At 50.4% G+C, this 13,001-nt stretch overlaps 1 protein-coding gene across 5 annotated transcripts in view; it reads left to right on the top strand.

The window, feature by feature from the left end:
* Positions 1-482: 482 nt before the first annotated feature.
* The window catches only part of ARHGEF7 (Rho guanine nucleotide exchange factor 7), a 126,378-nt gene continuing 113,859 nt past the window's right edge, over positions 483-13,001 (top strand). For all 5 annotated transcript variants that reach the window (XM_086619887.1, XM_086619882.1, XM_086619902.1 and 2 more), the window contains exon 1: positions 483-647. In XM_086619887.1, the coding sequence (XP_086476013.1) occupies positions 483-647 (165 nt within the window). The remainder of the gene's footprint in view (positions 648-13,001) is intronic.

Genomic DNA, 13,001 nt, shown 5'->3' with positions numbered 1-13,001 from the left:
GAAGCCGCCACCGCCGCCGGTGACCGGCTGCTCCTTCCCTGCGGCGCTGCCTCCCGCCGCGCCCGCCCCGCGCCCCGCTGCGCGCCCGCGGAGGCGCCGTCCGCCCGCGAGGGGGCAGCCGCCGCCCGCCCCTCGGGGCGCGGGCGCGGGTCGGTGCGCGCGGGGGGGTGGTGGTGCGCTCCGCGGCTCCTCGCGGGCACGCTGCCCCCGCGCGGCGGGGCCGCGTGCCGCCGCTGTCAGTGATGTCATGGGGCGGCGGCGGCGGCGGCGGCGGAGAGGAGGGCGGGGGGGGGAGGCGGGGAGGAGGCGGCACTGCAGCTGCATGTGTCTGTAGCGGCGGCGGGGGCGGGGGCGGGGCGTCGTCATCTGCATTCACATGGGGGCGGCGCCGGCCTCCGCCTGAAGCCCCCGCCCGGGGAGACGCAAAACCCACGCGAGGCGCGGGGTGCCGCGACCCCCGCCCCGGCGCCGCCGCCGCCGCCATGAATTCGGCGGAGCAGACCGTTACGTGGCTGATCGCCCTGGGCGTGCTGGAGTCGCCGAAAAAGACCATCTCCGACCCCGAGGGCTTCCTCCAGTCCTCCCTGAAGGACGGGGTGGTGCTCTGCCGCCTGCTCGACCGCCTGCTCCCGGGCACCATAGACAAAGTAAGTGCCCGGCTCCCCCCGCACCGCACCGCCCCGCAGCCCCCCGCCGCCCTTTGTGCAGCCGGGCCCGCTACTCCCGGACCCGGCCTCGCCCGCCCCGGGCCCCCCGCGCCGCCCCCGCCCGCGCCGGAGGGAGGGGGGTCCCCCCGGGCCCGGGGGGGTGTGAAGGGCGCGGTGGGGCGGGAGGGGGTCAGCCCCGGTCGGGCGTGCGCCCGGGGGAGCTGGGGCGAGAGCGGGGAGCGGCAGCGGGCAGCCCGGCTGTACGGGGCTTCCCCCTTTAGGGCCACGGTTTGCTAGGGTGTTTTACAGAAAGAAAAGAAAAACAAAAAAGAAAAATAATGGTCTGCTTTCCAAATCGAAGTCCTGAACGTGCATGGGAGAAGCGTTGTTTTGGGTTTTTTTTTTTTTGGAGGGGGAGGTATGGACCTTTTCTGGCGTGCCACAATCCGGCTGCAAACTTGTCTACGCAACTGCTGGAATAGTCGGTGCCTCACCTCACTTGGGAGGTGATTCAGCTCATCCCTCCCAGCCTCTGAAGGACATCTTAGTGTTTGATGCTTAGTTTTCTTGAAGGCTGTTTAAGCGTTATTTGGGTCCTTTACTGCTCGGTAGCCTGTGGAAAAAAAAAAAAACTCCTCCTTTTCGGATTGAAAAAACGCGTTACAGCTCTCCTCTGGGTCATGTTTGAAGAAGATGTACTCTGTCGGGTAACTTTTATGTGTGCGTACGTAATTCCCGTCGCAGTTCAAGTAGAGGGGAGGGTTTTGGTTTTTGTTACTGTGCCTCAAGACTTGGGCAGATGCCATTGTCTCACCTGGCTTTCAACAACATAGCACGCGCAGCAACCCGCGTATTGTCAAAACTTTCCGTGTGAGCCAGTGTGAGGTGGTGAAGAGAAGATTGATGAAGGTCATCTGCTATGCTGATGGGAAAACTCCTTGCTTGAAAATAACACCATATTTTTCAGCTTTTGCAGTGGGCAGCCAACTCCACACGTTGGAGCCTGCTGACAATGGGCTTTTGTTACCTTTTGTGGCTCTTTTTCAAGTAGTCCGCTGACCCACAAAGTTGAAAACCCGTGCTTGGAGATCGGTAGGGCACTGGACTGGGCTACGTCCCTTCACTTCTTCAGTTTGCCACCAACTGAGGTTCTTATTGTTTGTGTTGTACAGTAGCACGGAGGTCCTGACCCTGGGCTGGTGTCCCACTCTACTGCATGTGGTAGGTCATTCCTGCCCCCCTAAATTCACAAGCAAATAAGGAGGCAGCGTGGGGCTACGGAAACCCCACAGGCGCCTGTGGTGCTATTGATGGGTGATGGAAGCGATGAGAGCAGCCATAGCGTGTCAGCAGCAGTGCGAGTCGGGGTAACTTGGGGTCTGCCACAGCAGACGGTGGAGCTGGCTGGGACAGCCGCAGCCACTGCTGCCACCACCAGCTTTCACCACCACCATTTTCCCAGAAAAGAGGATGTGTGTCCGCTCCTGAGATGCTGTGGCTTTTACGGCCACGGCACACAAGGTGCAGGGTGCTGTCCAGTACGCTGGGCTGTGAACTGCAGCTCCGGAGCAGGTGAACATCCTGCTCTGCCATCCAGAGTGATGCGTGTGATGTGGGGCTGAGGGCAGGAACCCCCTCAGTGTGGGGATCTTGTGGGGATCCCTTGCGTGGCCACCCACCCGCTTGGGCAAGCTCTGCCGGTGCCTCCTTCCTCTCTTGCCTGCTGACACCAAGTCCAAGGAAGGTCTTGGCAGCCCATCCTGCCACGCCACTCCAGGCGCTCTCTCTGAGCACCTCTCCAAAATTCCCTGGCTTTGAGTCCTGAGCTTTGGGGCAGAAAATGTCTTTGCCCTTGTGCGGATGTCAAGCCTGGTGAAATGGGGTCCTGAACTCAATTTGGAAAACGGGCTGTAATGAACAAGGAAATAATTGAAAGAGCATGACAGGGATAAGTGTTAGAACAGTGTTTCCCAACTCAACGTGCTTTTCTGTTTATGGCATAACGAGGGACGGCTCTGTTAGCGTGACTGAGAGACTCTCTTCTCATGTCAAGAGAAGCGAATACCTCATGTTTGGGCAGGGGGTCGCTTCACAGCACCCACATCCAGAGGAGAGTGTGCAAGAGGGGGAAGCTCCCCACAGCCTGCCCGGCTCCGAGCCTGGCATGCAAGGAGCTGTCTGGGAGGCTTGTCCTGGGCCTCAGGGGGTTTGCAGCGGGTGGTGTGCGGGCTGGGACGCAGCCAGGGCAGGAGGAATGCTGGCGCTTCACAGCATCCCACCTCCCTGAGCTCGCCCCACGTTGAGCCGGGCGCTGGGACGGGCGGCTGACGGAGGTCCGTGCCGACCTAGTGTGTCTCCTCCAGCTTTGGTTTAGTTAAGGTCTGGGGATAAATCGCCTCTTTTTTAATTTTTTCTTTTTTTAGAGGCTCTTTATTTTTGTGAGGGGAACTGTACTTCTTTTTGTGGGCCTTTCACGCTGCACTTTCTAATTCATAGATGTGTCTGAGGGACTCACAAACTCGTTTTCCCATCCAACTTTGTGAATATTCTTTTTCTATAGACTTAGAGTATATACCACATACTTCTTTCATGCTCTCAGCCACCATTATGTCTAAGCTATTTCCATAATACCTTGTTTTTGTTTCCTTTTTTTCTAATAAAAACATAAAAAATTTACATCCTTCCCTGTATTCTGTTACTTTTTTCAATGTCTTTTTTGCTACTACTGTTCATTTACGTCATATGTTTTTATACTGAGTGCATTTTAAATATAAGACTATTTGTTCCTTGCTTGTACTGAAAGCCTCCAGTTCAAACTGGACAATTTTGAAGTCTAAAAGATACAAGGTTTGTCCCACAGATGCAGACTGTTTCAGTTCTTAAAATCATTCGAGATCATAACTTTCTATAAATAACTGACATCAGCAGGCACTTTGAAGACTCACAGAGATCATTTCTCTGTAAATACAAAGTAGTAACTAAAACCAAAGAGAACATAAAAAAATACAAATTATAAATAAGAAGGAATGTTTATTTTTAAGGTGTTTTATAGAAAAGGCTATAAATGCATTTCTTTCTTTCAAAAACTGTTTAGAAAGAGAGTTCAGTATGTGCAAGAATGTAATAATACATTTTCTGACATTTTGTGCTTTTTAAAGCCTCTGGGTACCCTGAGAGTAATTAGTAGAAGATTTTTAATAGATAAAGGTTGTGTTTTCAACACTTGAAAGTCAAAGAACAGATTTTTCTTAAGTCACTAAAACAAATTAGTGGGTTTCAAGGCTGGTTAGTATGTTCTTCCTTTAGATTGCTGTGTATTTTTGTACTATCCTCACACAGGATAACGTATAGAGCTTCTTGTCAGGAAGTTTTGACTCAATTTGTTTACATTACAGTCATCTTCTATCTTGAACTGCAGCAAAGGATAGAGATTATATTCACCCAGATTCCAAGAACTCTGAATGAAAATACTTTGGAAAATAATGTTATTACAGAGTGTTCCTCTCATTTTTGGGCTCCCATTTAATGTCATTATGATTCCTTTGCATTTTGAGAGAGAACATGACAGGGTAAAACAAAATAGTTGGTTTAGACAGTATGATGGCCCTGCTTAAAAACCTTATCCTGAATATGGGAAAGGAACAAAAGGGAGAGCAGTTATTAAAAAAAAAAACAAAACGAAACAGCAAAAAACACAACAGCTTCCCTCGACCCTGAGCAAACCCAGCCATGTCTTAGCTTTTTAAAGCGCAGAGATCTGTGCTGAAACACACTGGTCAGTGGGTCTGCTCTGAAGGACAGGGGATTGCTGAATTCAAGTCGTTTGAATGAAGAGCCGTGGTTTCAAGTTACGGGACTTCAACCCTGCGCTGTAAATTTGAGTTACTTTGATGGCAGGGGAGAGGATCCCCCTGGAAGCATTGCAGTGCAGTTGTCTGCCGCTTAGATGCTTTTTCTCGCAGACATCATATTCCAAACAGATTCCTCCATCGCAGACCAGTTTGACCCACTTTTGACGTTGTAAACAGAGACCAGAACTGGAGCGGGAATTTTCCTTGTCATATGAGGCTTCGCGCTCCATTAAGTTTTGTTTGTACTTTCATTTTTGGTCAGCTGTTCGACAGAAAGCATCGTTTTGAGGACAGCTTTGTTCCGTTCAGGGAAAATAGGGAAGACGCATCGGAGGTGGGGGGGGGGAGAGATGCAATGCAGCGGCCATTTGGCACCTCATGGTGCCCCCCCCTTCCCGTTAAGGGCTCCCGGAGGGGACGAGAGCAGCTGGTCTCTCACGCCTTGGCCCCCCTCCGTCGAACAGACTGTTCCCAGACGTTGCACCCAGCGTAGGATTGAAGAACCCAGAAGCTGCTCTGCTCTGCGTGGGAGGCTGACCCGAACCACGGCCGCCTCCTCTCGCTGCTCCCGCATCGCCCAGGCGTGAGAGGAGCGGCGCGAGGCCGGCACTCGGAAAATAAATACAGCTCTTTCTTGTTGGCTGAGACTCAATGCGTGGCTAGAAGGAGACTTGGTTCTCCGGGCAGAGAATTGGGCACCGGTACCGACATTAATTTGGTTATTAATTGGGATAGTATCATGAGTGGACATTAATTTGGTTATTAATTGGGGTAGCTATCAGGAGTGATGGGAGCGTAGATTAGGATCTTTTCATAAACACCTCGTGTATTAACATCATTCTCTTTCTAATGATGGAGGTCTTTGGCTAAACCGGGTGTTTGGAATAGTATTTTAGGAAGAAATTAACTCTTTGCGACTCACGAGGCAAATCAGTCGTTGTGTATAAGCATGAGCACTGAGAGTCAGAGTCTCCAAAAGGAGGGTTTGGGCTGCCTCGTGTGGCAGCTGTCTCCCTTCCTCATGATGAGCATGAGCACCTACAGCTCTGGCAAAGTGAGATTTATGCTCACTTGTCTCTGATTTCACATGAGTATATCAGGGCCAAATAATTCTGTCCTATTGTGACAAGTCGTGACCTGAATGTGGCGTTTCAAGCATTACAAAGGAAGAAGAAAGGGAAGGTGTTGGGGACCCAGAGGTAACAATAAGTGGTGATTTTTATAGCCCAATACCTTTGCAGAGGGTGCAATGCTGGCCATGGGTACAACACTGGCTGTGAGCTGACTGTGGAGCCTCGGCAGAGCTCAGGAATCGTGGTGAGCATCCCAGCAGTGGTGCAGAGGTTACTCCTAAGGTTGCAGTTGCCAGGTGCTGGTTTTCTCTGAGCAATCTGAATTTGGGAAATTCCTCTGGCAGGATGGCTCTGCCTCTGCAGCCTCTTTGAGGCTGTTGGGGTCTGCCCGGCTGAAACGAAGGACTGTGCAGCCTTCGTTCACTGAAATCTGTTGGGAAGTTGTTGCAGGTGCTGGTGTTAACAGCATCAGCAGAAGGTCATCGTAGGACTAGACCTGGGAGGCAGGAAGCAAAATCTGCATTTTAATGTGCATATGCTCTCTCCCTCCCGGCAATAGTCTTTACGTAGAGCCTCCCAAGGAGATCATTGTGCTTCTGGCAAGAATAATCCGTGCTGGGCAGCTGTGCGTGCTGTGGCTGCGTGCTTGGGGAGCGCCGGCGTGCGTGTGGATGCTTTTGCTCCAGGGTGGAAGCACTGTGAGGGTGATCCAAGTGTCTGGGGAAGGTTACCCCAAACAAAGTCGTCAAAAGTGCCTTCTTGCTGAATAGATGCTGTTCTCATGGGAGCTTCTTCATGGGATCGTTCAGTCCTGTTATGGAGTTGTCATTGGCCACGTTGTCATTTACCACGTTACTCCTATTGCTTTGTGAGAGCAGAGGTGCACAGATGCACTAAAGGAGAATGCCCTTGGCTTTCCCATCTACGCACTGGCTGTGTAATTCTGGTGACTGGGATTTTATCCAGAGAAACAGGGTCTGCCTGTGTGTGCTGAGGACGCAGAGGACTTGTGTCTGTGTTTCCTGTCTTTTTCCTTAAAAATCACAGCCTGTTAATGTGGAAGGGTCTAGACTGAATTAAATAAGGGCATGCCAGACCCTGAGAAGAGGGGGAAATAAAGGAAACTGTTGGTGATTAAATTGTTTTTGTGAGAGAATACAGAAAGATAATGTAGTTTTGCTGGTCCTACCCTCGTTAATGTCCTTTCTGCAGTTTCTACATATGTTCTTTCTATATCTGTACATAATATGGACAACAGAAAAGGCAATTCCTTAGCCCTCAGGTGCCCTACTGCTACCCAGACCATCCTCCGAACGCTGTGTCTGTGTAGGGTAGAGGAAGAGCTGTGGGGATGCCACCAGCATACACGAGAATATCTCCTTACTACTGCGTGCTAGTGGCTGAGGGCACCACATCGTTCAGCTGAAAATGTTTAAGATTGTAAATTCAAGCCTTAGAAAAACTGGAAGTCTGGCTTTAAAGTTGTTTACAAATTATATATTATATATGTATATAAGTTTATTTATACAGATACGTATTCAAAATCTGGCTTTGAACCAGGAGGAGAATTCAATATGCATCTTTCTTAAATAACAGTTTTAATTGGTTGTTACCCAGTGGCTGCGATTTGAAGAACTGAAACCTTGAAACATTTCAGGCATGACAGGGCTTGCAAAAATACTGTGAGCTGGCAGCATGGAAGCCGTGACAGTCTTGCACCTCGGCTGGCTGTGCTTTACTCCCTGATCCTCAGCCAGTGTGACACTCCCGCACTCCCTCACCGGCTTTGCTGCGTGGAGCAAAGCCACCTTCCCTCCACGTCTCTCGATAGATGCGGTTGCCGCCATCACCCGCCACCAGCCTTGCAGAGTCGAGGAGGGGTGGCCGGCCTCGTCTGTGAGAAGTTCCCGTCGCCCTGCTCCTCACTGTGGACCTTTGGCACCCACTGGGCAGAGTTCCCTCGGCCCACGAAATGCTGCCCAGGTCTAAGCATTTCGTTCAGGTCTCCATTTTCTTGCTCTGCAGCGAGCGCCGTCGGATGATGTTGGCAGCTTGCCCAGGAGAGGGTCTCTACTGCAGGGCTTTGGTAGTCCTATGGAATATTTTCACACAGAGAGAGGGGAAAAGCAGTAAAAATCATACACCCCCCCGCACTGGTGCAGCTGTGCTGACAGAGAATTGCTTTTGTTGGCTTTTGTTAATGTCATTGGGGGAAGTGGTACCGTTAGACTGGCAGAGGAATTCCCTCTCTGGCATATGTTACATCCACACTGAGGAGCGATGCCAGCATATCTAGCAGCAGAGCTCTCCCAGCGTAAACAAACCCTGAGTGATTGGACTCCTGCAGCCCGAGCTCGCGTTTCATCGGAGCAGCGATGTTGCACGGGAAACGCTGCAGGGTTGACGTGAGAAAGGGTGCAAGATCCCTACCCACCGGCCTCCCTTCGCAGGGGAACGCCAGTGAACACGGCTCCCAAAATACCTCTTTAGGTGGGTTCTTGCCAAGCATTGCCCAAACGCTGCCCACACCTGGAGTAGCGCTTCGCCAGGCTTTTTTCGCTTTCTGAATTCAGGGAAATACACATCTTCCTGCGGGCACCTAATGCTGGCACACCTGGAGCTCCGCAGCGTGAGGCTGATAGTACTGCATGGGGTTGGTGACAGTTGCACGCTAGCCAATTTCCACTTTTTTAAAAATAACAAGAAAATAAGCAAAACCACAGGAATTACAATATTAATTCTCAGCGTTTAGGAAATGCTGGGAAAAAAGATTATTCTGCAGTTGGAACTAGACCCTCTTACATGTATATGTATTATTCTTTGTGCACACTGATGTGCATGTGCTTCAGTAGGACTCCTGCCTAGTTCAGTTCACAAGGTGGGCCTGCAAGTGGATCATAACTGCTGTTGCAAAGACAGCTGTCAGTCAAATATTTGCCAAGTTTTACTTGGCAAATTCTCAGTCTCTTAATGCCATCTTAACGGAGTTTTTTTTGTGTGAAATATAAAAATATAAAAGAAGCTTGAGAAAGCAAAAATTCCATCTGGAATGTCCCAGCACCCTTAACTTACTGTGTTTGTATCTTAGGGCTGCCTCCCTGGGAGTCAGTTTGTAGACTGATGGGAATTTGATCAGGGTCCAAGGGCAGTAAAAAAAGTACAGTACTTCCACTGCAAAGAACGTACTGTTTTCCTGAACATTGTTTAATACAGGTGCAAGTCTGAAAGGATGAGCTGAGACAGCTGTATCAGTTTTACGGTATCATTTTCACAGGGCGTATTAAAGAAAAAGATGGCTCTAGTTGTTGTGTAAGACTCAAAGAACCAGTTTATTAGGGCTGCCCTGGCTGGCATTTTAACCAAACTGTAAATTTCCTTTGCAAAGTTGGCTGAACTTAGTTTTTGAGGGTGATTTCCAATGAGGGACTGAAACAACTAAAGCAGAAGATCAGTGTGTTTGAATGTAGGTCACCGTTAATGAAGGCTGGTCAAGCAGATGAGCATTTCTGAACACATGCAGGGGAAGAACTCGAAGAGGTGGAGGAGTCTTCAGTCAACCAAAGTGTTCCTGGTTTGTATTGGGTTTGCGTGGCTAGGTTTTGGTAGCAGGGGAGCTACAGGGGTGGCTTCTGCGAGAAGCTGCTAGCAGCTTCCCCTATGTCTGATAGAGCCCATGCCAGCCACCTCCAAGATGGACCTGCCGCTGGCCGAGGCTGAGCCCATCAGTGACGGTGGTGCGGTGGTGGCGCCTCTGGGATAACAGAGTTAAGAAGGGAGGAAAAAAACTGCTAGGCAACAGCAGCTGGAGAGAGGTGTCAGAAAATGTGAGAGAAACAGCCCTGCAGACACCAAGGTCAGTGAAGAAGAGGAGGAGGACGTGCCCCAGGCACTGGAGCAGAGATTCCGCTGCAGCCCATGGGGAGGACCACAATGAGGCAGGCTGTCCCCTTGCAGCCCATGGAGGTTAACAGTGGAACAGAGATCCACCTGCAGCCCGTGGAGGACCCCACACTGGAGCAGGTGGATGTGCCCAAAGAAGGCTGCAACCCTTTGGAGACCTCGTGCTGGAGCAGGCTCCTGGCCGGACCTGTGGACCTGTAGAGAGAGGAGCCTACACTGGAGCAGGTTTGCTGGCAGGACTTGTTATAGGTTGTTGTTTATCCCAACCTATAAAACAGCAGGTTTTATAGGTTGGGAAAAGCCAGTACTAAAGAGCTGCAATAATGCAGAAACAGTATCATGGTAAGATCTGGTGCTCCATCAAGACACCTGATTTTAAAACAAAACTGTGCCTTGCTGAGAATCCTAATTGGTGTTTTTAGTTTAAATATAGCATCCTGCTAATGTCATGTAATGCCACCAGCAAGTGTGCAATCCATGAGTGGCTGGGCTCAACTGCAGAGTGCTCCTCACTTAGAGATGTGGAATATTTGGAGGGGGACTTTTTACAAGGGCCTGTAGTGATAGGACAAGGGGCAATGGATTTAAACTGAAAGAGGAGAGATTTAGATTAGACATAAGGAAGAAATTTTTCACTCAGAGGGTGGTGAGGCACTGGAACAGGTTGCCCAGAGAAGTTGTAGATGCCCCATCCCTGGAAGTTTTCAAGGCCATATTAGATGAGGCTTTGGGCAACCTGGTGTAGTGGAGGGTTTCCCTGCCCATGGCAGGGGGATTGAAACTAGATGATCTTTGATGTCCCTTCCAACTCTAACCATTCTATGATTCTAAGATGCGACCCTTTAAAGTGCAGCTGTGACTCCTGCTGTCAGGGAGGGAGCATGGTGCTCCGTCCAAAGTCCTCTGAGCCCAGCTCTGATCATTAATTACAGAGGGAGTGCTGCACCTGCCGTTGGCCCCTAGCAATGGATGCTTCCTCAAGAAGCAAATGATATCTTCCCGTATAGCTGTAGAGAACGCTGCTGTGATGCCACTCCTTTTCCATATCTGCTGGGTGCATTTTGTGAGGGGCTGTCATGGTTTAGCTGTAGATGGCAGCTGAGCACCACACAGCCACTCACCCACTCTGCCCTCCCGCCCTAGCCCCTGTGGGGTGGAGAGGAGAAAAATGAGGGTCAGGATAAGAACAGGGAGGGATCACCCACCAACCATGGCCACTGGTGAAACAGTCTCGTCTTGGAGACAAATCAATTTAATTCATTACCAGTTCATTCAGAGAGGATAATGAGAAACAAAGCCAGGTCTCAAATACACCTTCCCCCACCTCTCGCTTCTTCCCGGCTCTACTTTGTCCTCTCAGCAGTGCAGAGGACAAGTAATAGGGGTTGCAGGTCTGTTCGTCACACACTGTTTCCTGCTGCTCTGTCCTCCTCGGGGAGAACTCCTTACACTCTTCTCCTGCTCCAACATGAAGTCCCTTCTCAGAGGAGACAGTTCTCCACAAGCTTCTCCAACATGAATCCTTCCCGCAGAATCCAGTCTCTCACCCATCAGACCGTTCCAGCATGGGCTATTCCCATGGAGTCACAGCTTTTTAAGGTGCAGCCACCTGCCCCACTGTGGAGTCCTCCACGAGCTGCAGAGGCATCTCTGCTCTGCCATTAATCTCCAGCAGTGTGGAGTCCTTTCCCATTGGAGACTGTCCTCTACAAACTCCTTCAGACACAGCTGTCTCTGCTCCAGTGTGCTGGTGCTCTACTCCACAGGCTGCTGGTAGATCTCTGCTCCACCGTGTCTCTCACAGCTGCAGAGGGGCTGCTGCTGTCTCACCAGGGGCTGCAGGGGAATCTCAGCTCCGGTGTACCTCCTTCTGCTCCATCTTCACTGACCTTGGTGTCTGTGTGGCTGTTTCTCTCAGGTCTCAGTCCTCTCTCCGCTGCAGCTGTGCTGGACCCGACTGGTCGGACGAACCTCGGCAGTCCTGGAAGGACAAACTCTGCCCAGCAGGTTTCCTGGGAGTGGGGTTCTTTGGAGTGCTCCAAGTTGTAGCCATCTCCAGTCGAGTGGGGGTGGCCCAGCACAGGCAGCCACCTGCAGGGGAGGCCATGGCCAGGCCTCCCTGCCTCCTCCATCTCTTCCCTGCACATCCCTCCTGACTCGAGTTCCTTTGTCCCCTTCTTAAATACGTTATTCACAGAGGCGCTGGCTGGATCGGCCTTGGCCAGTGGCAGGTCTGACTTGGAGCTGTAGAAGTTTCTATCAGCTCCTTACAGAGGCTGTCCCTGTAGCCCCTCCCCTGCTACCAAAGCCCCACCAGATAAACCCAGCACAGAGGGCAGGTGCTCTGGGACGGAGAATGGAGCAGGACACCCACACACCCCAGGGATGGGCCTTGCTGGGCACAGGTGCAGGAGCAGGCAGGAGGCAACACAGCTGGGAGCGGTAGGGAGAGAAAGAACCTGCAGGAGTTGATGGACAGTGAATCACCTGCAGCTTCACAGCCCAAGTTAGTGTGAGAATGGCCTGGCTTCCTCATGATTTTTTTTCATCTCATTTTTATCCTTGAACACAAACCATGGTGACAAACTCCAGCCTGCAGTGCTTACACAGCAGATGTTTGCCTCTGTGCTACCGTGCTCCATCAGATCAGTTGCCCTTAGTGGTGGTGTGCCTTAGCCACTCAGAGGGGCTGGATGCAACACACAGCTGCTATAGGACCGAGTGTGAGCAATAAGACCCTTTCATTAGCTTTGCTGCATTGTTCATTTATGGTATTTTTACTGATTAGATTGCAATAATGCTCTGTGTGAACAAGGTGTTTTTAAACCTGGAGAGAAAACTGTTTGCTGGTGCTAGGTGGGTACCGTGTAAAAGACTCCAGGGAGAACAAACAGGGCGTGGGAAAAACGATCTGGCTTGTTGTGACAGAAGACAGCACCCTTGTCCTCCCTGCCCCACCAACACCTCCCTTTGGGATTGCATTCTTCTGCGGTGCTCTTGACAGTGCAGGGCTGCCTCTTTATGGGATTTTTCGCTTAGTATCCCTGCTTGAGAGCTGAGTCTTTGAACTTGAGGCTCTGGAAGCTGTGCTCCTGAACAGGCCGGTTTTAAGTGTCTGCTGGGCATGCCTACTAGTTTGCAGTTCCCTGTTACGTTCTCTGTTAGTTTCTGCTTTCTAGTGACCGAGATAATCTTACATAGTAAGATATGGTGTACATATTATATGTTGTGCTAGATAAATGATCAATTTTTTTTAACTTATGTGTAATAATTCTGCTGTAATCCAGTCTCTTAATATTGCCCTTAATATTGCTCTTAATATTGGTAGATTACAGTTTATATTTAAAGACCTCATACACCTCTCTTCCTTTGACCCATTTTGTTAATGTGTTCAGTAGAGAAATTCAAGTAAACAGCTAGTTTCCCATACATGTATCTGAAGATGTCTCCTACTGTTTATTAATTTCTCATGTTTACTCATTGCAAAGGACTTTGTTGTTGTATTTTTTTTAAAAAATCATTATTTTACA

The sequence above is a fragment of the Tauraco erythrolophus genome, chromosome 1, assembly GCF_009769465.1.
Source record: "Tauraco erythrolophus isolate bTauEry1 chromosome 1, bTauEry1.pri, whole genome shotgun sequence".
Taxonomy (NCBI): Eukaryota; Metazoa; Chordata; class Aves; order Musophagiformes; family Musophagidae; genus Tauraco; species Tauraco erythrolophus.
Note: the sequence above shows the minus strand (reverse complement) of the source record. Positions and strands in the feature narration are given on the sequence as shown.